General features: G+C 36.1%; 1 protein-coding gene across 2 annotated transcripts in view; it reads left to right on the top strand.

Annotated features, from left to right (window-relative positions):
- Positions 1-24,401, top strand: part of LOC109107012 (zinc finger protein 704) — a 47,350-nt gene that overhangs the window by 8,993 nt on the left and 13,956 nt on the right. For both annotated transcript variants that reach the window (XM_042745788.1, XM_042745787.1), the window contains exons 3-4: positions 20,947-21,050; positions 21,831-22,072. In XM_042745788.1, the coding sequence (XP_042601722.1) occupies positions 20,947-21,050; positions 21,831-22,072 (346 nt within the window). The remainder of the gene's footprint in view (positions 1-20,946; positions 21,051-21,830; positions 22,073-24,401) is intronic.

Below are 24,401 nucleotides of genomic sequence, written 5' to 3'. Positions count from 1 at the left end.
GTGTCACGATGTGCTGTGTCAAAGTGGTGGGTGGATAAACCGGGGAGGGTGATCTGGTCGAACAGTGCGCTTTCTCAGTAGAGCAGCTTTACTGGCTGCCAAAGTAAACAAGTTCCCTCAGAAAGCGGATGGTGGCTGGGCTGCAACTTTAGAGAGCATGTGATTACCATCTGAAAAGCGCCACTCTTCGCAAAAGCTGGAGTTCTGCAATGCTGGATTTTTTCCAGCACTCTCACAGCAAACAACACAGCGCCTGGTGTTGGTCCTGGGTGTCTTATCAGACTGGACACGGAGTGTTTTTTCTTTTTTCAGACTTCCATGAACTTCACGAAGATTGAAACAATAGTTCCATTCCTATCTGATTGGCTCGACATGCAGTAAGCTACAAAATACATGCCTGAATGTGTGCCATCCTACAAGAATGAAAGAATCCACTGTGTTAAAATGGGATGTGGTTGTTTTAGTAGTCAGTGAATGGAGGGTATAAACTCGCTGTTCCTAGAAGTATGCAATAAAAATAGAATGACATAACATGTAGACAAATAACAAGTGAAGTTTTAACCCCATAAAGCCCACTGGTTCATATTTGATACACAAATTTCTAAGGCCTCTAAATTATCAACTTGATCAAAACTTTACATGATCTACTATTATTCATTTTAAACCTTTTAAATCAATTTTTAAATCATTTTAATCATTTTTAAATTCCTTGTTTTATTGTTGTGAATTTTTTTTATTATTATTTTCTTTTCTTTTATGTAAGCACTTTGAATTACCATTGTGTATGAAATGTGCTATATAAATAAACTTGCCTTGCCTTGCCTACTTCATGCCTTTTGTCATCTGAGTGATATTTCATACTTTTTTTTAGCAAGTAAAATACCTTTTAGTAAAATTGTGAAAACATCCCTCTTCAGACCGTGGTTCATGTGTCTTTTTGCTGTGAAATCTTTAAATCTTTAAATACTTTTCAAGTATTGCTTTCTCTTTGGAGTGTTACAAGCTGATTGTGCATAGATAAGGTCCCTGAAGTTGCAAAGACTAAAGTCTCAAATCCAAAGAGATATTCTTTATCAAAGTTAAGACTCTGCCATGCCTCCCTAAAATGGCTCGTTCATACATGCCACCACATATCTACGTCACTATGTGGAAATATTTGCGTAATGCCACCCAAATGTTCATGCACAGAAAGAAGGCGTGGTTTCAGTAACCGCAGTTAGTGTTGAAGCAGTCATGTCAGGGAGATGCTGTGTGCGAAAGCAAAAGCACTTTATTTGGCCTTCCGAAAGTAGATGCATTTAGGAAGCTTTAAGATTACTTACAACAGAACAGCAACACATTTTATGGATGACCGTTTCGTGAACATAGGAGAGGAGGTAATTCTGACTTTGCTACGACAATCTGGCGCTTCTGAATCAGCTACTGTAAGTATGTTTTGTTATTAGTTTAAGTATTTGCTGCTGTCTGTTCAAATTCTGAGTTTTGCTCATCGTGTGTGTGTGTGTGTGTGTGTGTGTGTGTGTGTGTGAGGGAGGGAGAAACCGGGTCAGATCACAGAGTCAGCTGTCTTAACCATCCGTGGCTTGTGTACTGCAAACACATACGAGCTTCATCACTGTGTCTGTCCCGTTTGAGAGAGGCGGGGCATAGAGGACCTACAATAATGTACAGTATTTTAAAAATAATGTGTTTTTTGAACATTAAAGAATGTCAACATATTCTGTTACTCCAAAACCACAAAATAATTATATTTAAAAAAGCATCATATGACCCCTTTAAAGACTTTAATAAAGTAAATTTAAGAATAACTTCAAAGATGAAAACTTACTGGACTGAAGCAATTTAGGTTTACTTGAGTATCCATACATCATTTTTTTTTTCATCAGGCTTTTCATTGTTAAACATTTTTGGGGGAATTGTTCAGTTTTGAAATATTTAATTTAATTGTTTTAGACATTAATAAACCAGCAACACAAAATAAGGTAAACGTGTTAACTGATGATAGATGCTGTTTTCATTGCACAGTTTTCTATCTTGCAAGTTAGATCTGGTCGTGGATGATGCAATCAATTTTTGTAACAGTTTGCATAATTTACATACTGTATAAAAGGCTGTTTATTATGCTCAAAGGCTGATTGTGCGCAAAAAATGACAGTAACTACCCTCAGTAGCAGGTGGTCAGTGCTAGCACAGTTTTTTCAGTTCAAAAACCTTTGTGAATATAGTGCAACAATTTCACCATTAGCCGCGCAAGCCACTAAAATTACATTATTATTATAATTTTTTTTCTGTTTAAAAATTGTAAAGAATTACGTCTAATTTAATGGCAAAATACATGCAAAAATGTGTTTTTTATGTTAAGGGTATGTTGTTAAGCCCAAACTATAAAATCAGTCATCTAGCTTCTCTTTCATTGTTAAGCAATAATAGCCTTTTCCATTAGAAGCTTTAAATCACTGGCCGCTTGCGTGTCAAGGCTTTGGAAATTGGACCACCTGTAATGGTTTGGAAAGAAATGTGCTGGAATCTTTATGCAAATTAGTGGTTTAATTAAAAATCCCTGAATATCAGTGAGGGGGAGTGGCCAAGAGTGGATTATGTATTTCAAAGCAATAATACAGGCTGTTGGGTTGTCCTCACAAGATGATTGAAGTTACCAACAAGAAGAGCTCTAATGTTTGCCGCAGCTCGATACCAAACACACCAGATCACAAATGACTTCCCATTAACATCCAGCCTCCCTGAAGATGCCTGTCTGAAGAGAGTCATTTGTTTAAAAGATCAAAGCGTGCTTCCATCAGCCTTTTTAGTTACGATCATTTGTGCAATACACTGCATTCAGTTTTGACAATCCCTGACGTGTTGCCAGCCCGTCAATTTTAAAGCTGTCAAAACAAGTCTATTTACATTTATTAATGTTGTAAATAATGAAGTATTGCCTCGTTTTATGAGTTTAACACTTCTATACTGCAGTCATGGGAGTAGAAACAAATGTTCTGGCTGTGTTACTCTGACAGTCACGTTACTTTAAATCACAATGTAAATCAGTCAGCGGTGAAGGGACTACTTTAAATGTAATTGCAGCATAGCTTCTCATTGCATGCCACCAATTTGCAGGTGTGTTAAGAGTGCCTGTAGCATTCTCAGCAGCATGATCAAAAAAAAATATTCCATCAATACTGAGATCATATGCAGTGCTTCTGTGCTTGAATCATTGTTGGAGGATCTGGAATGGGTTGTCTCATTATTTTAAGAGCCTGCAACGCAGATGAGCGTGAAAGGATGAATTGATCGCATGTGTGAATTGATATCTTATGTGCTGTAGAGGCAATAATCATAATGACTTTAACATCACGGTTTTGACTTTTCCTTTTTTTCTTTTGAAAATGGACTGTAATTCAGTGTTCACAAACAGAGATTCTGAAAATATGAAAATTAAATGAAATTCTAAATATTAGGTAATAATATAACAGTATAAATAGTACTAAAATAACAGTGTTATTTTTTTTTTTTTGTTACTGCGACTTTACTTTGGTCTCTAAGATTTTATTTTTAAACTACCCAGATATGGTGTTTATTAGAGATTCATAAAGAGGGATTCGCAATGACATTACAGAGGAGTTTGTGAGATTTTAAAAGAAATGCCAAAAATTAGCAATACATTTGTTATTAGTTAGTTAACCAAAAAAAATTTTAATAAATAAAAAAATACAACTTTTGATTTTAATAAAGTAAAGTTGACCTTAACATTTAACTAATAAATTTTTTCATTGTTAGTATTTTTGTTAGTATTTTTATTTTTGTTGGTTATGTTAACAAATGAATCCTTTATTGTGAAGTATTACTGAAGATAATAAAACAACTGTTTAATTATGATTATATTATGTATTTTTGAAATTACCACAAGACTGAAAAGAATAGTCTTACAAAATATTATATCAGATAAAAATATTATATAATTCTTACTGAATAAAACATTACATTGAACTAACTATAATTATGAATTATTTTAACCTTGATAAAATGTATTGTAATTAAATTGTTATTTTAAGCCTATAATTACATTGTTTTAAGAAAATACATAACAATGGAAATATGTTACTCTGTGAAAATACTAATTTTATTTATTAATAAATCACAATGCTTCATTACAAGTAAATAATTTAAGCCATACGAGTTAATCTGACAAAAAGGGTTGGCTAAAGTCTGGCTATAAATGTCTCTGTTTGGTAATGCAACTGTGGTCTAGTCTTTATACTGTACGTATAGTCTCCTCTTATAGCTGCTGAGAGGAACTCATTCAGTTGTGGTTTGGAGCAAAGATTCTCTGGCAGGGGGGCATCATGATGCTGAGTTACTCAAGTGTGTCCTATTAAAATAAACCTGCGTAACATATTATGCATTTCTAATTATACCTATCGGTTTTGACAGTGTAGTTGGTAACATAAATTATTGATCTCTGTCGAGCTGAAAGACTTTATTAATTAAAATGGAGAGGTACTAATTAAGCTCTCTGCATGGGGGTGTCATAATTATCCCCAATCTAATTTAGGTGGCACTCACCAATTGTGCCATAGTTGAGGGAGATGAGAATAGGAAGACTCTAGGGTACAGATGTGACCGTGACAATGGCAAAGAATAATAGAACAGAGCAGAAGGACAGATTCTTTTTTCCACTGTTAAAATACATTACTTTCTCCTATCCAAGTTGAATGTGCAGACAGTAAGCCATTCTTAGGTTGACTTCCTGGAAGAGCATAAACAATGTGGCTTTGTGGTGATTTCATAACATTGCTCTGTTTTTAAGGTTTGCCTTTTCAATTTTAGCGCAACTAATGGCATGAGTTTGAGGCGGTACTTCCTGTTTTTCTAAACAATGTGCGACAGGGCCATGATGACAGAACATAGGGTTCACTTAAATTTACCCTAAAAAAAAAAAAAGAAAACATTTTGGCTAAAATGTATTGATATAACAATATATATTTTAAGTAACTGAAATAAAGCAGAATTTAAATAAAATATAATTATTAGATGAAAAAAAACTGAAATTACTATAAAATTTTAATTAAAATATTGAAATAAAGACTAATTCAAAATATTAATAAACAATATAATAGTATATATAATAGTATATAAATAATACTAAAATAACAACTAGAGTTGTTGTTGTTGTTTTTAATACTGTAATGTTAATTTGGCCTCTAAGATTTGATTTTTAAAACTATACCCAGATATATAAATGGTGTTTAATGGACTATTCTCAAAGTCTTATATATATAAAAAAGGAAAGGGAATGAATTTATGTTCTTCCCGTACAACTACACTGAGAAAGAAAAAAAGAATATCTGCTGCTTTATCATTACACTGTATATGATTAATGTGATTATAAAGGTTGTTTGCAAAATCTATTCCCCTCTCCCACTGGTTCAGGGCTTATAAAGCCAATATTATGAGCGTAAACCAAAACAACACTGTATGGATTAGATGTTATGACTGTAACTTTGATTTATTCCTGCATGCTGTGATACTGTTTCCTAATTCCCACCCTTACATAACACATTTTCATATGGAAGGTCTTTAGTGACCACAAACATCAGATTGGGCAAAGACCAACCACTTTAGAGGGCTCAGCCGCTGCTCAAGTTGAGTTTAGCTCATACTATTCTTGGTCTCTTGCTGATCTTTCAACAATGCGGTGCACTAGAGAGGGAATGTTCCAGATGTTGAAAGAATGTCTGCTGAAACACCATATGTATTAGATGTTGCAGAGCCTTTGCACTGAGGTTTCGTTATACCGCCCAAGGGATGGAGTATCATTGTTATTGCCAGCTCTTAGATTCATCATTCAGACTCAGGAGCTTCATAACATGCCTGTTGCACAGTGGCACTGCAACTTTCCATGTGCACTAGTTAATATAAACTTTTTTCTGATCAACATTTTGAAAATTTGATTATTAAATTTTGTGTTATGACTTCCTACCTAGAGCAACTGCAGTCAGTTTTTGTAGGGATGTCTTAGGATTGTCAGTTAGTGAGGTTATCTACATATTTTTAAGCTAAAAAGTGAATAAATTTAGAACTTCTCAGAGAGGTGCTTTACTAACAATAACTGTTGACTGTCAGCTTGTTAAAACCCTCTCTGAGAAGCATCTCTAAATTCATCTCCCCACCGCTGCCGCACTCAGCACAGCAGCACTTTTAACAAATTATTCAGCTTCAACAATACATTTCAAAACAATTACTGTCAAACTCTTCCTGTTATTATGCATAATTCGAAGCTCATAATTTTTAGAGTACTATACTGTAGTTCTCACGTTTTGCTTTTTATCCACTGCTGCTCTTGATGTGATTATTTTCAAATATGGATGACAGAGTTGATACCAATATCAATACTAATTTTATACCACACCAAAAAAAAAAAAAAAAATGCTATTAGATAAATGAATGTACACATTTAAAAGTTTGGGGTCTGTAAGATTTTTTTTTTTTTTTTTATCTTTTACACTTTCAAATGCTGCATTTATTTGATCAAAAATACAGTAAATACAATAATATTGTGAAATATTATCACAATTTAAAATGACTGTTTTCTATTTTAATATTTAAAAATGTACTTTATTTCTGTGATGGTAAAGCTAAATTTTAAGCATTATTAATTCAATCTTCAATGTCACATGATCCTCCAGAAATCATTCTACTATACTGATTTGCGCTTGAGAAACATTTCTGATTATTATCAATGTTGAAAACAGTTGTGCTGCTTAATATTGTTGTGGAAACAAAATATGAATATAAAAATTCAAAAGAATGTATTTGGAACTTTTATATTATTATTCTATCATTTTAAGCATATATTTGAAATATCAATCTGTTGTAACATAAATGACTATTCTGTCAATTTTGATCTTTTTAATGCATCCTTGCTGAATAAAAGGATTTTTTTTTTTTATCATACTGGCCACCCAGACTTGTCAACAGTATTGTAAATATGAATAAAAAAATAACATGTAGCTTTCAAGTATTTCTAAGTGAATTAAATCATTCCATGTTTTCATACATTTAATCAAGTGAACTGTTCAATAAAATGGACAATGAAATACGTGCAGTGAGTGTTTTTCTATTTTTCTTGAAATTGTAGATAAAAGCAGGTTTAATTAAGCTGTTTAAACAACAAGACCTTATACATTTCGAACCTGTTTACATTCACTTCAGACATAATCAGCATGCACAGCCTCATTACTGCAATGATAAGGAGATCTTCACAGAGTTTGTGCACAAATCCAGATATGAGCATTCAAAGCAGCAGTCTGTCAGTCAGGGTAGCAAATCGGTATCTTAGTAAAAAAAAAAAAAAAGTTTTAGTATCAACTTGATGCCAATGTACATTTGCCAGGCCTTAAAACAATGCTCAGTAAGCAGTACTTCGATGTGAGTGAAATATTATGATTCTGAGCTCTTCTCAAGAGCTGCTGGTGCTGATCTTCACATTTTGTGCTCTGGGAAGCATGTGAGCAGAACAGCTCAAAGCCCTTTTTTCTCAGAGTTCCCTTTTTTCTCTTTGTGGCTGTGACAACAGGTAAAGTCAACCCCCCTTCAAGGGACATGAGGGCCACGTTGTGTTTTTCTTCCCTACAAAGACTTCCCATTCTCTTCTGAATGCCTGTGGCTGGAGTAAACAATAAGGCGGTCACGTGAGGGGCAGCAGCGGTGGCTCTGCAGCATCTGTGGGAGCGGCTGCGCTCCTCTTACAGACGCTGAACTTTGCTCTGTTTGGAACCCACGAGGCTGCTCCTCCTCTCTGTGCTCGGGGGCTTGTGTGTGTGTTGAAGTCTCTCGTGTAACTCGAGGAACTGTGAAAGCGAGGGGTTTGGGTTTTGGCACTACCTCACAGCACGTAGTGACAGGAAACACTGCACAAATGACTCGGCCAACTCCCCCCATCTCGCACTCTTTCTCGCATACCCTCTTGCTTGTTTGCTTCACAGCTGTCTGCGTATTAGAGATCTCCAAAACAACAAAAATCAACTAGTCTTTGAGTAGTTTATTTATCTGTAATATATAAAATCACAGTTCAATTAATTACAGTTGCTTTTTGGTTATCAGCAAAATATACAATTAGAATATTTAATATTATTATATATACAATGCCTCTCTAAAAAAGATATTTTAAAAGACACTTTTCTATTTTTTAAATTAATAATAATAATAATAATAATAATAATAATAATAATAATAAAAATACAGATATCTAACATTTCAATTTCCCGAGCTATTATTGAGCTTCAATATGTGGAGCCATTTTTCGATGTGAAACAGCTATTTTAAATTTTTATGTTAATAGGTGCAAACAGCAAAATATTATCAAAATAAATAATATAACAATATTTACTGTACAATGCAAATTTTTTTTTATTTTTAATTAAGTAACAATGACATGTTCATGAAAATCTGATGAATATTATATTGCATTATATTATATTTATAATATAATAAACAATATACTTTAATATTGGTATTGGCAAAATTCAATACCAGTAAACATTATTACAAAACTAACAATAGCTTGTCAAGTAATCATTCAAAAAACTAGTTGGGTGAACTATTTTTTTAAAGTGCTTTAGCTACGAAAAAATGCTAAAAAAATAAATTGACCTTAGTATCATCTTTGTTTTTCACCATTTCTTTTTTCTCTTTCTTGTTGTATTTTCCAGATTTTCACTGAATATTATCTCTAAAAAAGCCCACTGGCATAAAAAGCCTCTGTAATGTGTTTCACCGGTGATAAAATGAGGCTGAAGCCCTCTCGAGACTCCAGTGGTTAACTTAACCCCCCTTTCAGTGGCTCGCTGTCATTCCCGGCGAGGTTAGAGCGCTACGTGACGGTCATAAATACAGCAGCGGCCCTCCCGCAGCCCCGTCCCCTTCCTCCCTGCGTTCTTCCCTCACTCTCAGGTGCTGAGTGGCCAAGACCCCTCTCCATCTCGCTGTGACGCTGTCTTTCTCTCTCACCTTCTCTTTTCAGTTTGTACTCTTGCTCTCTCGCTCCTTGCTCTCCCCCTTTGTCTCTATGGCTTGTGTTTTTCTGCGCTGTAAGAGAGCCGCTCGTCCACCGCTGTGCAGGGCATTGAGCAGCACCTCCTCTTGTTTTCATTAACATAAAGAACAGTAGCCTGGTGCCGGCTCTACCTTAACCAGGGCATCTGCTGCTGTTTACCAAGTGTGCGTGCACAGAATCAACAGCCACCACCAAAACAAAGGAAAATTAGTTAACATGCTGTTACAGTCTTGTTTACCGTTTTGGAAAAGCACCTGTTTCAATTACGCGCTAAATCACAATGTGACTGTCATGCATAAATCAAGAAAATATAAGCATTATACAAAGCAACAGATTTTTACATCGAGAATGGAAATAAAGTAGTTACCAGGGCTTATGCAGTCTTCAGAATGATTTCAAGGACACACAATATTAACGTACCATGTCAGATATTGGCGCATATTAGAGTTTTTTCATGATTGTTTGTTTATTTGAAATTGGATATTTGTGTTTATTAATTACTTCTTTTTTTTTCTATCATCTAGCACTCAAAGTTAAACACAAATATTTTAACAACACTGTTAAATGCAATCTCAAAATGAATATTCATTTTTAAACACTACTGTACATATTAAGGTTGTGATGCCTAAATTCACATGTAACCTTTCAAAACAATTTTTAAGTGTTAAATTGCTGATTATTATTAATATATATTTTTTAATCTTTTCACAAGGCAGTGTTATTGTTCACCAATAATATTAAAAATATATAATTATAAAAAATAATATTAAATGAAAAACTTAAAAATACTAAAAATAGATATAACTAAAACTATATCTATAATATATCTCTATAAAATATATCCAAGTATTTCTATAAATATATATAACTAAAACTGAAATTAAAATAAAAATAATGATAAATAAAAACATTTTACCCAAAAAGTAATAAAATGACAAACTGCATAACAAAAGTACTAAAAATAAAAATTCATATTCATAAACAAGATAATAATAACAGTACTAATAGAACTGTTTCTCACGGTTTAATACTTCTTGCTACAGGTTTGTTCAAATCTCTAATCTCACTGTACATATGAACAATAGTAATATTGATGCTGCCTTGGCAAACATCACTTAAAGGTGACATATCATGAAAATCTGACTTTTCCAGGTTTTAATTGCTTTAATCATGTCCCCAGTGCATCTACCAACCAAGGAAACATGAAAAAGATTTAACCTAGTAACTTTGTTTTGGTAAGCCTTTTTCTGCAAGCATCTGAAAAAACGAGTGAGTCTGATTTTACTCCACTAGTGACGTTGCAAAGGGATCTCATTATAATATTACCGCCCCTTAATCTGTAAATTTCCACTTTGCACAATTTGCATTTAGAGAGACACGCATGAAAAACAGCGTGTTTCTACTTCCACTCAAAATAGGCATTTTCAAAATGATATAATAAATGATCTGTGGGGTACTTTGAGCTGAAACTTCACAGACATATTCTGGGGACACCTGAGACTTATATTACATATTAATATTTAATATATTTCAAGCCTGCCTTTGTATTGTACAGCATATATTGTTCTACAGGCTCTGCAACAGAAGGTTGAGGGTTTCTGCTCTCTTTATGCATGATGTTGGTAAAGGGATCACATATTAATGGAAGCGGTGTTCCTTTGAGCTTCTAACCAGTCAACTTCTCACTCTTAACCACACACCTGCCATTTTTATTATGCCCCTTAGGCAGCTTTGTGTGGAGTCCGCCAAGGTATTAAACCAGTGGAAACCACCATAACTCCCCTAATAAGTGTCCATAACCCGCTCGCAAGTGACAGGGTCTTTGTCCTGGCCTGAGGCAGTTAGGACATGATGTTCAGGGGAAGACGACTACCCCCACCTCACCCCACGCACTCTTACCCATCAACCCCATCTCATGAAGTATGGAGTTTTATGAGGCACTCTAATACCCCCCACACGGTGTAATTGGGAGCGTCTCTGTCGTAGTGATGGCTCCCTGGGGAATGCGGGTGACGTTGGCGGGGGGATGGACGGGGTCACGTGCCAGCGTGAGGGATGGTGGGCATGGCGATCTACTAGAGATAGGGACACTGTGCCTTTGACGCGTAGACTGAAAACATACATTATTAGCCATTAATCAAAGTTTTGTTGGCAGCCGGCATCCGTTCTGTTGTTTATAGTCTATACTGTGGACCGAACAAGGTACGCCTCTCACAGGATGAAGCACAGGTGCTTTGTGGGCTTGCACTCAATAATACGGTAATCACATAGTCACTAGTGAATTCCTATTGTGACATTTGTACTACTGACCTCAGCTTTGTGCGTAGCACTATTGTTACCAAAGACTGCTGCCTTCCTCCAGGGAAGTTACTACTTATGAGTTTAGATGTTGCATGTAAGGTTTGTGATTTTGGTGAACACAGTGGATGAGTTTGGGCAGTTTGTATATTACGCTTTCATATTTAGTATCGGCTTTAGTAAGGTTTTTTTAAAAAACATATATATATATTTTTTCCTCTGATGACTGGACCATTACTACTACTTTTCACCAACATTTTCACTGGCCCATAAAAGTGGATGTTGACCAAGGGATGTAAAAAAAAAAATAATATATATATATATATATATATATATATATATATAAAATCCATATTTATTTTTAGCTGCAGTACCATTTAAAGGTTTATGGTCAGTAAGTTTTTTTCTTTTCTTTTCTTTCTGAAGGATCATATGACACTGAAGACTGGAGTAATAATGCTGAAAATTCAGCTTTGCCATCACTTTAATAAATTACATTTTAGAATATATTAAAATAGGAACAGCCATTTTAAATGAATACTAATTTATATATTTTTAACTATTTTAAGTCAAATAAATGCGGCCTTGGTGAGCAAGAGAGACTGTTTTAGAAAAAATAAATTTGAATAGTAGAGTATGGATTTTGGGTTTTCTCATAAGTACTTGCTTTTCATTCAATGTCAAGCTTTTCTATATAACATTGTTTTTTCACATTTTTCTTCATAAATAGATAGGTATGATGCAACTTCATATTCATAAACAATCTTGTGCAATGCAGGAAACAAAAGGTTTGTAGCTTTCAACACATTCTTACTGATGCTTTCAACTCTACAAGAAGTAATTGTTTAAAAAATGGTTCCTATTTTAGCTAGCTAGATTAGATTATCTTGGTGAAAAATCAACAGAATTTAGACTAGAGTGGTGTAACTGTTTAGTGAGTTTGGCCCTCACAGTTATTATGGCTTATTATATCATTATGTCTCGATCGCTGGGGGAACTAAGGCACGGTTTTCTGTAAATCTGTTTTGAAATGATACTGTATGTATTGTGAAAGGGTGCTTCTTATATTCACTACCAATTACTTCCCATCATGATTCTCTAATTTACACGCCCTCAACCCAAAAGTTAACTTAATGGACAGCTGTCATCATTTACTCTCCAACCTGTCACCTCAAACCTCTATGACTTTTCTTTCTTGAAGAACAAAGACAGATATTTTGAAGAAAGTTTCAGCTGTTTAAAACAAAGCTGAACCCCTTCGACTTTCATTGAAGGAACAAAAACATGACATGAGTGAGTAAATGATGAGTAAATGATGGCAGAATTTTCATTTTTGTTAAAGTATCCCTTTAAAAAAACCCTGAGGTTCCAGATGGTTAATACGACATTGTAGCGTCCCATCTCATAAATATGACCATTCCGACGTGACTTGAAGAAAACATTTGAATCTGGCAGGTAGCCAGCAGGAACACACATGATGCGAGTTCAGTATTCGGGAATAGAACAAGACCAAATGTGATCAGCAGTCATTGTTGCCGCCGTAGACTTTATAAAGAGTACTCTTTTCCACATGGATGCCGCCTCCTTTTACTATCTTGCTTTTTTCCTGACAAAAAGGGCGGCTAAATGAATTGTTTGCAGCAGCAACAAGCTCTGTATTCTCATTGCTCATTAGGTCAGACAGAAACATCAATTCTCTTGAGTCCATCAAAGCAGTTGCTATGCCTGCCGCACGACGCGGCTCTTAAACATCCCAGCGCTGGCTTTGTGGATGCAGCAGGTACTCCGTCATGGCGCCTCTCAGCTGGGGGAGGTGATGCAAAGTCTACAGTTGGTCTTTTGCCGGTTGCTTTTGTGGGTCATATCTTTGTGTGAACTATACTGTGGGATGTAGACTGAAAAGTAGGGCGCCGATGCCACATCTCATAGATGCACATGACCATATTTCACATTCATTTCTCCTGAGATGGGACGATGTTTGAGGCTTGAAGTATATAGGTTAATATACATCACTGATTCCAAACCTGGGACAACTAAGGAGTTTCCAGGAGGTACTTGGAACAGTTTAGCTTTTGTTTTGTTTAACCTACAATAACAGGAAAATTTAAGTGATAAAAATAGTACTTGTGATATTGTGATCCATACTTCAATATTGAATTCATGTTATTAATGATAGGCCTGATATGATTATTACATAATCTCCTAATCACCATTTAATCTAATCACTATTATAATTTCATGATGAAAGTGTGAACATCTCTGAAGTGTGTGTGCACCGTTTGCAGTTTGTGTGACAGTCTTGGCAATGTATAAGCAAAGCTTATGTGCGCGGTGAATTAATTTTGCTTGGGTTTTGCTTTATTTTACAATGTTTTAAAATGTAAACATTTTGATTTAGTATTTTTTATGCATAATAGCAAATATTTTTGTCTATGATGATGATGATGATTATTTGATAATATTCTAATATTTTATAATATAATAATTTTTTTAAATAATCTAATTTATTTATTTATTGTTTATTTTTAAAAATAAAAAAACATAATAGCATATGTTTTTGGCCATTACAGGTTGGACCATTTTTAAATGACATTGACAATATTTTATTTGTAATTATTATTTGTTGCTTATAATCATAATGCAAGAATAATAAATGGAAATATATATAAAGACACATTTACTATGCCTAATCCCTACCCTTCTTCAACCCCTGTGCAATGATAGATAGAGAGAGAGAGAGAGAGAGAGAGAGAGAGAGTAATGTGAAAAAAAAAATATATTATATATATATATATATATATATATATATATGTGTGTACATATACATATATATATATATTTATATATATATACATATATATGTGTGTGTGTGTGTGTGTGTGTGTGTGTGTATTTAAATGACATTTGAAACTTGCCTTATTGTGACAGCCATAACTAATGATAATGCTAAATTATATTTCATAAAACCTTAGCAGTTAAGGTCTGAAGGGGGTATCTGGGCTGTGAGGGCACATACTTTAAAACAAAAAAGGTTGGGACACAGTTCAGAACAAAGATGTTCACCTGCAGCTGCAGTTTGGCATTTTTCTTTGACATGCTTCTAAGAAGCTTGTCATGTCAAGCATACTTGTCATATTTTTCCCCGACAGCATAAATGACTGGGATTTTTCTCCTATTCTTCTTTCATTTGGGCTCTTTTACAGTGGCACTGTGTGTCGGAGTCAGATAAAGCCTTCTTTTCTCTTTTCCTTGACAAACATGATCTGGTACTACTGGTGGAAAAGAGCGCTATCCTGAGGTCGATGTTGACCATAAATACCTCAGCTCTTACACAGCCCATGTTTAACAGGAATGTGGAAATCTCTGTCTTTGTGAGGGTGTTTACCCTCTTCACATCAAGGAACGCTCGTGAACACTGCAGGGAACTGTAAAAACTCGACCCAAGCGTGTGAGGTGGGGGCAGGGGAGGCTATAAATGGCATATGAGTGGCCAGTGTAGCCGAAACACTGTGCTGTATTTTGTCTGTTTGCAGTAAACAAGGCTGTCCAGTATTAAGGGAAATCATTGTACAACTCAAGCTTTGCTTCTGGCCACGGGCCGGGCTTCATAGTGTTTATCCATACTACAGGGAGCTGGACCGTGTGTGTGAGGTAAGAGGAGGCTGGCTTTGGTCCGATGCCAACCACTGTGATTTCTGGAGCGCCTCGAGCATCCCTGTGTTGACCGACAGTACCCCCCTTGGGCCCCTGAGCCCAGCGCAGCCCACACATTCAGCATATCCCGTGCGAGCGCTTAGCCTGCAGGCGTGAGGAGAGCCGAGGTGGAGGGGGCGAGATGAAACGAGCGTGGCATCGAGAACAAAGAACGTGAGAGCCTCTGTGTCGACGGCACGCTCGACCTGTAATGATACAATGTAATAGATGATGAATGGATTAATCTTGGCTTTAATCAAATTAAAAAGAAATAATGTGTGTGTGTGTATCTGTCTCAGGTTGCCAAGGTTAATGTCTCTCTCTCCAGAGCGCTTTGCAAGTTTGCCTTCCAATGAGAGAGAAAGATTTCCAGAAGAGTTGAATGGTAAAGTGTGCAGTAGATACGGTTATTATCAAAACTGAAAACAGTCCTGGCCCGGTCTTCTGGGGGAAGCAGACTGGAGAGGTTTTCTGAAGTTTCTAGGATTGATAGAGTCTTGTGTAAAGGTTCCAAAAGGAGGATTTCATGGTGATGCCATTAGTGAACAGTTCTTATAAGAACTTTTTTGTTTTCCTAGTATGAAGAACATTTTATTATTAATTTAAAGAACCTTTTGTGCAATAGAAAGATTTCATACATATTCAAGGTTTTTCATGGAACCATCAATGTACAGTCTAACTTTAAGAATACTGTTAGTTCCCTTTTGCTGCGTATTCTTGCCAAAAGCTGTTAACTTTGACAGGAAGAGACTGTCTGTAGTTACCAACCACTGTTTATTTTGTTAGTTATTTGCTGTTTATATACAGAAATAGATTCTTTGTTTGTGATAATGAATGTCTTTACTGTGAATTTTGATCAATCTACTGCATCCATACTGAGTAAAAGTACTACCTGTTCACTGACTGCCTGATACATAAGCAAATAATCACTGGATTTACTTTATTTACTTAATATCTTTGAAATAGTCAATTAAAATTAGTTTTTGTAGATATTTCATCCTCAGAAGTACACTGACTCCTGGAAATTATGTAGATTGACATTAGATTGGTCAAAAGTGACAGTAAAGACATACAAAAAATGTTGTTAATAAAATAAATGCTGTACTTTTGAACTTTATATTCAAAGAAAAATATTAAGTAGCACAACTGTTTTCTACATTGAGAATGATCAGAACTGTTTTACAATGATACCTGAAGGATCATGTGACACTGAAGACTGGAATGTAATGATGCTGAAAATTCAGCTTTGCCATCACGGGAATACATCACATTTTATTTCTTTGTTGGACCTTTAAACTCTATATATTATATAAGCTTGAAATATCTATTTTTCTGCAATCTAGTGATTTAAAACACACCTTTTTAATAAATGCAGTCCAAACAGTAAGATTAACAACAACATATTAGTATAAAAACAGCTTCACATTACATAACACAAGTGAAAAGGAGACAGTTATACATTACATAGGAGGTAGTAATACGTTAATATGTTTAAATGTTTGGAAAATAGCTGATTCATGTACTTGTGACTATGTGGTCTCACACACACATCAGTTCTATTTTGATGCACCAAGTTGCATCATTGCTAAGTAACCATGAACAAAACCTAAATCCCACTATTATAGTCAGTGAGGCTGTCTACATTGGATGCCATCAGGAACACAGTTTGCAAGCTACAGTTTTCTGCTTGGTGTATTTTTTAAATCACACCGCAAGTATAAACTGTACAGCACATCACATTTGTACTGTCGATATATATAGTCAAAACACCCAGCCCTGCATGATATTACACAGGAAATTGAAAGAAAATAGCCCATATATGCTGCCACTATTTTATCTTTTAACAGTATGTGATGCTGATTGGATCTGCTCAAGGCCGTAGATTTACGTGGAGGGCTTGGTCTGTGACTGCATCCGATTAGTATCTGACAGTCAGAGGTCGCAGTCACTATGCTACATGTTTACAGCAGGTTAACGTTTATAATGGCTCGACGTCTCTCATGCATATCTGTCCCGTGCTGCATGCAGATTTTTACGTGGATGGCAGTGATAACAGAACACAGGAGCTCAAGCCGGGAGGCTTGAGGCATCTGATTTATTGCCCGTTATTCAGAAGGAAATGAGCGTCATACACTAGTGACTGTAATAAACGACGGACGGCCCAGCTCGAGCCAACTTCAAAGGCATCTCTCCGCTCTCTCCTGCTCTCGCTCAAAACCGAACGGGAAGGGGAGGGCAGCAGGGGAGGAGCTGTGGGCTCGGGTTTTTTTCGGGGAATTCCCCTGATTTCCCCTGTGTTATTTCAGAGTTATCAGTGTTTACTGACACTGAAATGCTCTCTGAATTCTGAATGGAGTGCAATTTGTTTTCGATTGTTTTGGTAAGTTAAAGTGACACTGTTATTTTTCCAAACGGTTTTTGTGCCACTGCTGCACGGTCAGAATGAGCCCACATTAAACTTATATTGGGTTTGGATAAAGACTGTAATACAATTAGTTTCCATTATACCCCCCCAAACCACTGTTCTTTTGAAACTGGAAACATCTTTTCAGTTTTCTGCCAATGTGGGCGCAGTCCTCCTCGATGGACTCATTAAGCACAAAGGTCCAGATGTCTGAAGGTACGTAGGATAGCCTTCCTCAAGCCACCCGCTCTCTCATTTGTCTTGCGAGACTGGATGGCTACAAAAAGTTGGCACATCTGTCCAATGAATCATAACAGATGTCTGTGAACTGCCTCCCCCTTCTGGCTGGCGGCCATCTCACCCATTTACCCCCATGACCAAAAAAAACCAATGACGTTTGGCTTTCTGGAAATGAGGGTGGCCACGGGAAGAATTACCGGGCATTAATGGCTCTTAGATCTGGGTAATTCATACCCAAGCTCATTTCTGTAACATAGCCATTAATTTATACCTGCCTGATTGTAAATGAGCAGAAAGAGCATGATTATACTGTCCTGCTCCCATTGAGAAAACCAAAGATGTCAAATGAGATGAGAGATGAGAGTGGCAACAGCAAATGAGATGCAGCACTGGCTTGGGTCACAGCAGAGCATCTGTTGGTCTGTTCTTCTCTATTTGAGAACAGTAACTACCGTAATGTGTTTTTCCAGCTTCAGAGTTGGAGATATTCCAGTGAAGATGGGAAGAGGCCATGATTAGAGATGTGCAAAATTACATCTTTTCATAATCGACTAGTCAGAAGCCCTGTGTAATTAGGCTGTTTATGGTCATGACCACCACAGACTGATCAGACATATTTCTTAAAGGGTTAGTTCACCCCAAAATGAAAATTCGGTTATTAATTACTCACCCTCATGTTGTTCCAAACCTGTAAGACTTTCGTTCATCTTCGGAAACACACATAAAGATATTTTTGATGACTTCCAGGAAGAGGTTAGTTTTTGTGTGTTATTCAGGTTAGGTTGAGCTGCTGCTTATGCTCACTGATCAATGTTTACATTTGAGTAAAAGACTAAATTAAATTTTTTCATCATAAAAAATTATCAATTCTCTTTAGAAAATTTGGACTAAACCGCTCGATTCATATGGATTAGTTTTCCGATCTCTTTATGAAGTTTTTGAAGTGTCAAAGTGGTAGTTACAATGGCAGTCAATGGAAGGATATCTGACAGCATTTTGTCATCTAAAATATCTAAATTTGTGTTCCGAAGATGAACGAAAGTCTTACGGGTGTGGAACAACATGAGGGTGAGTAATTAATTTTGAGAATTTTGGGGTGAACTAACCCTTTAATGGTGTTCACATAGGACATGCTGCAAAATTAGTCTAAAAATAAATAATCCTCTTTATTGTAATCACTGTACTAAGGCTTTTTTTTTTTTTTACTTTTTTTTACACATTTGTCATGTAATATTTTATTTTTATTTGAATACCTGCACTGTCAATGGAATAAAATCATTGTGATAAATCTTATGGTATTTAGAAAGCAAAATCAAAATAATAAAATATTATTTTAAATAACTTAACACATCAAAGTAGTATTTTGGCTTTTATAAAACAAAAGATGCATTCTGTAGTGTTTTTTCTCCTAAATTTTGGGTGGACCACCAAGCACCCCCTTGTGGCCTCTTAAGGGGTCCTCTGCCCCCAGTCACTAATCTAGTAATTAGTTGATGGATGACCGGTTGATCATCCTAACCCATCCCAAGCCACAATGCATTTGTTATTTTGTCATTTGTCAAAAATGTTATTTCTGAAATCACTACATGAAGCAACCCTCATGTAGAGTGTATGTAGAACAGTTCATAGTGGGCAAATGACGTAAACAGTGTGGATGCACAACTAAAGACACCACTTTGTCTCCTGTCAAATTGGAGTTTTACAGCTGTATGTATCACTTACCTTCTCGGTTAATTACCATTCATAAATGAATGGTAATTCACTCCTGTGGCTTTATAAGGATAGTAATGACTCATGAGATTTGGGAATTCAGAGATCTTTTTTTGTTCAAGAGTGGCAATATATTACATGTTAATTACACAGGATCTAATGCGTTTCTTGAAATTTACAATATTCCATTGAATGAGAGATATTAAAGCTCTTAATAAGCTGCCGTCCAGGAGCACCAGCGTGGCATTATCTGGAAAGCTCCATCAAGACCAACGTGCTCTCCCAAGGTGACCAGGAAGTACCTATAATAGTAGGGTCTTGGGAAAAGCTGCATCGGAAGAGGATGGCAGCCTTCCGTGATTTATCCAAAAGCCATAATGACATCATTCTCACCGCATGAGAAACATAAATTAGGCCTATCTCTAATGGAGGTCCCGGGTTTCTCTGTCAGCCAGAGGTCTCTCGCTTTCTCCATCTCTCGCGCTTATGAGATTTCATGCTGCGCCTTTGGCAGGGCGGCTCAGGTTCTCCCAGGAGAGAATGAGCTGACAGGTGAGAAGATTTATTACTCCTTCCACATGTCAACGCATTCATCGTCCATCCTTCAATCACAGGCACAAAATACCCATTTGAGATTTTACAGATGTCCTTTGTTATATAAAAACACTGTGTCTTTCTTTTGTTGTTTACAAAACTGTAAATGCTGCAAGATCAGCCACTCCGTTCCCATTGTGGAAACGGGTCGCGTTGAGATATCATCATACGGCATCATGCTATCGTAAAGAGACGTGTACACTTCATCTGTAAGTGATGAGAGTCATCTGTCAGGACAGATGTTCCTGTTCTGTCCATCATAGGGACGCTGTGCGGTGCAGCTTTGGAGATCCCACAACAATGAACGCAGCAGCTGTTATGGAAGCTTAGAGCAACATGTTCGTAATAGCCTGAATCAAGGAAGTCTATAATACCTGAGAAGAGTTAACAGTAGAATCCCTGGTGGCATGAACAATTATCATTGGATTTGATTGGTTGAAAGAACTTCTAATGGATCCTCTATTTAGTGAGTGATTACAAATGTGTCTTTTTAATTATGTATATAATAGTAAATTATAAAATTGTGAAAGTTTTTTGACACAAACTTAGCAGACAGACAGCTGATTAGCTTGTTAGCCTATTTCCTACCCAGATATTCAAATAAACTTTTTTTGTACATGCAGCCAAGTTGCAAACAATCACCTGATCTGTAAATCATGTCATGTGACTATTAATCCCTTGCAAAGTAGTCAGATCTTTGAAAAAAAAAATGCAAAAATCTAAAGTCTCTCCCTATCGAGACATGTATACAGTACATGAGTGAAAGATCATCTTAAATGAGAAGCAAAAATCTTAATTTTGTCTACCAGAAGTTGTTTGGATCATTGATATTTACTAGTTGTTGTGGTTGTTGTGTTGTGATTGTCAGGTGTTCGATGGGACGGATTATAAGAACGGGAATTCTCATTTTTGATTTCATGGTGATTTTAAGTATCGTTTCTTGTATTTACAGGAAATCAGAGGAGGAGGTGGACATGGATAAAGTGACAGCTGCCATGGTGTTGACCAGCCTGTCCACTAGTCCTCTGGTACGCAGCCCTCCTGTAAAAGTTAGTGGTAAGTCATTTTAGATCACAACCACACCATAACCTCAGCCCTCATGAAATCATTTTCACACTGTCAGCTTTGAGCTGCAGAAACGGCTTGCTCTACACTCAGCTATTTCCTGTTTTCACAGTCACATGTGCATGAAAAACTGTCACATGAAACAGTAGTGTACTAGTTCAGCTATCATGAAGCCGACTTTTGCTGTCTTGTCATCTACTAATAACCTAAAGGGGCCATATTCTACACTTCTGTAGCATTTTATTCCCTGAAGTACTTTTAAATGTTAGTAAAGGCATCTTTTAGTTTTAACAGCCATTCATATTCTCTATCTGACCTCCCACAGTTTTTAACACTGTACCTTTAAGACTTCTATATTTATGACAGTTTGTTTTCACAGAGAGATTCAAGACTCATAATGAGCTAAAATACAAATCACACAATGAAACAAAAAAATCCAAGGGAAACAAGTCAAATGTTGTCAAACATGTTGTATGGCCCCTTTAAGACCTTGATGAGGATGTGTTATAACTTTTGGAGGGCTTTAATGGAGTACTATAATTGTGGCTTTTATGTAATATAATTAGGACTTTAACTTTATGTTATTACAGTGTGTTACAGCACCGCTGCACACTGAGAGTTTCATAAGCTAACATGACATTTATGTCTTTTCACTCCTCATTACACTTAATTGAAAGTTTAGTGTATTATAAAGCAGTATATATATGCCGGGAAGATGGTAATTACTGCACTTAATGTGTCTTTATGCTTTCACCGTGTCTCTCAATACAGAGGGTCTAAATGGCTCATGGAAGGACGGAGGCTTTACTCCATCCAGCTACAACAGCAGTGGATATTGGAGTTGGAGTGCGCCCAGTGACCAGTCCAACCCATCCACTCCGTCCCCACCCCTGTCCGCTGACAGCTTCAAACCCTTTCGGATGCCCAGCCTAGGCGGCCCACCAGATGACAACATCGATGAGCATGATGGGAACAGCTTGTTGTTCGATGAACCCATCCCCCGCAAACGCAAGGTGAGCTGCTGTCATCTCACCTTCACTTATGGAGATTTCATCAGGCGTAACTTAGTTAAACGTTACTATAGGAATAATGGATAAAGGGGTATAATAGATTTACGACAAGCGGCACACAAATCCGCAGCCACCCTGCCGCACATGTCTGGCAGGGTTTGTGATCCTTGAAGTGAAATTTAAATGCAATTTAAAGTGAGACAAAGACTTGTATTTGAGTGCTGAATACTAGAGGGCTGATTTGCATTGGCACTAAAAACAGCTTTTGCAAATATTGAATATTTGTAAATAAAAAATTAAAAAAAAAAAGTAACAGTATTATAGTTTTTGTTTTTTATATATCATTGGTGGTATAAATCGGGTTTTGGTTGCTGATTCAAATCAGGCCAATGGGTGTCTGCAAAATCTAGCATCAGTTGAGTTAAAGGGATAGTTAACGTGGCAGTTGCATTGCTGTCTATGCAGGGTCAGAAATCTCTCGGATTTCATCAAAAATATAATTTGTGTTCTAAAGATGGACAAAGGTCTTATGGCTTTGGAATGACATGAGGGTGAGTAATTGATGACAGAATGTTCAACCATGACTTTAATGCCTTTCAACCCTTGAATTTTATGACAACTGTACTTGTATGTATTTTTAAGGGTGCTAAAGTGAACGTATGTGATTCAAGTGATTTGATTAATTCCAATTTATTTACAATATAAATTATATACAGAATCTTCAGGACTCGAAATATGCCTTTCAGTTGCTTTTCAATTTATTTAACAGACATGATACAACGACCTTCCTACCCTAATCAAAGAACTGCAGCCACAAACCAGTTCAAAAACCTCTTCGTTCAGTGCATTTTACCTGTGTTTCAATGCAGTAGAAGAAATATGCAGTTTGAGACCTGAATCACGATTAGATTATTTTAATTGATTGACAGCCCTTGCAATTTGTATTTTATTCCTGTATGTGACAAGACTTTCCTGAATTTAGAGGAAGATGTGTAAAAGTGATTTATATGTGGTCTTATATTAGCCTTGCAGACAGATTATTTGAGAAGTCGTGGGCACATATTTCTTCACTTTTAATAACATACTATCCTCTCTAGGATGTGGCTCATTTGGAGGTGCCGTTACTAGACATGATGATGCTGTGTAGAGAGGCAATTTACTTGTCTTTACGAAGATAAGTTACCAATGCTGTAGGCTGCTCACAGGCACCAATCTACTTTATCTTCCAGTTCGTCAGGTGCATCCCAGATTCTGTCAGTCTTCCCTCATTTGTGAGAATGAATAGACCTCCTTTATCTCTGCTATTGTCTCTCCAGCTTAGGATTCCAGGACAACAACAACAGTGCCAGTTTTTGTCAGTGCCCTGTTTTCATTATCACTGCTATAATGCAGAATATGCATTTTATAGACATATTATACAGAAATAATTAAGCAGCTTGTCATTATGATATTACAAATATTAATAAATTTGAAAATATAAATATGTAATCAAATTTAAAGCCCTTACGAAACATATTGTTATGGTACCATGGTGCAATAATGGTTATGTTATTAGATGGTGAAACTTTTTTGGTCGTACTGAACAATGTTGTTATCAGTATGTTATGTACATAGTCACTCCAAGGTACTTCAAAAATAGCATGATGGTTCTGTGGTATTAACTTCAAAGCCATGGTGTTACCGTTAAAAACTGTGGTAGTTCATTTTATACTGACTATTTACCATATTCATGTACCATAGTACTTACATCCTTTACAAAAATTACTTTGACATTAGTATGGTACAGTGATGTTAATGTAGAAGATAAGACAAGTAAACAGTCAGCAATTAAATAAGAATAAGAAACTAATTACAAGCAATAAGATAAAAAAAATAAAAAAAACTACAGTAGAACAGTTAAATAAGAAATGCTACATACATTGTAGGCTATAAAGTATTCAAATTTATAAAAACACTGCATATTCTTCACCGTGTAAATTAAATATACATTTCTTCTTATTAAAGTTACAAAAGTGATTTAGTCAAGAGCAGTGAGAGATTTTCTTTTTTGTTGTTTGATTAACATGAATGACAGACAGCAGGAATATTAGACTGCTGTCACTTTAAGAGCTGCCCAGATCTAATACACTGACCTAAATTACTGTTTATGAGGATGCTTGCAAAGATGGGCATTTTGAAACATACAAGTGTGTGTATTTAACCGATCAAGTCCTATAAATTGACAAAAATAACTATTTAATACTCCCGTGCTCTATGAGCACAGTCTTCAAGTGCACGTCTCTCAGACAGCGTGCACATATAGCGAAATTCACTTTCAATGGTGATTGCATTT

This window comes from Cyprinus carpio, chromosome B19, assembly GCF_018340385.1.
Source record: "Cyprinus carpio isolate SPL01 chromosome B19, ASM1834038v1, whole genome shotgun sequence".
Classification (NCBI taxonomy): Eukaryota; Metazoa; Chordata; class Actinopteri; order Cypriniformes; family Cyprinidae; genus Cyprinus; species Cyprinus carpio.
The sequence above is the reverse complement of the archived record's forward strand: the minus strand, read 5'-3'. Positions and strand labels throughout refer to the sequence as shown.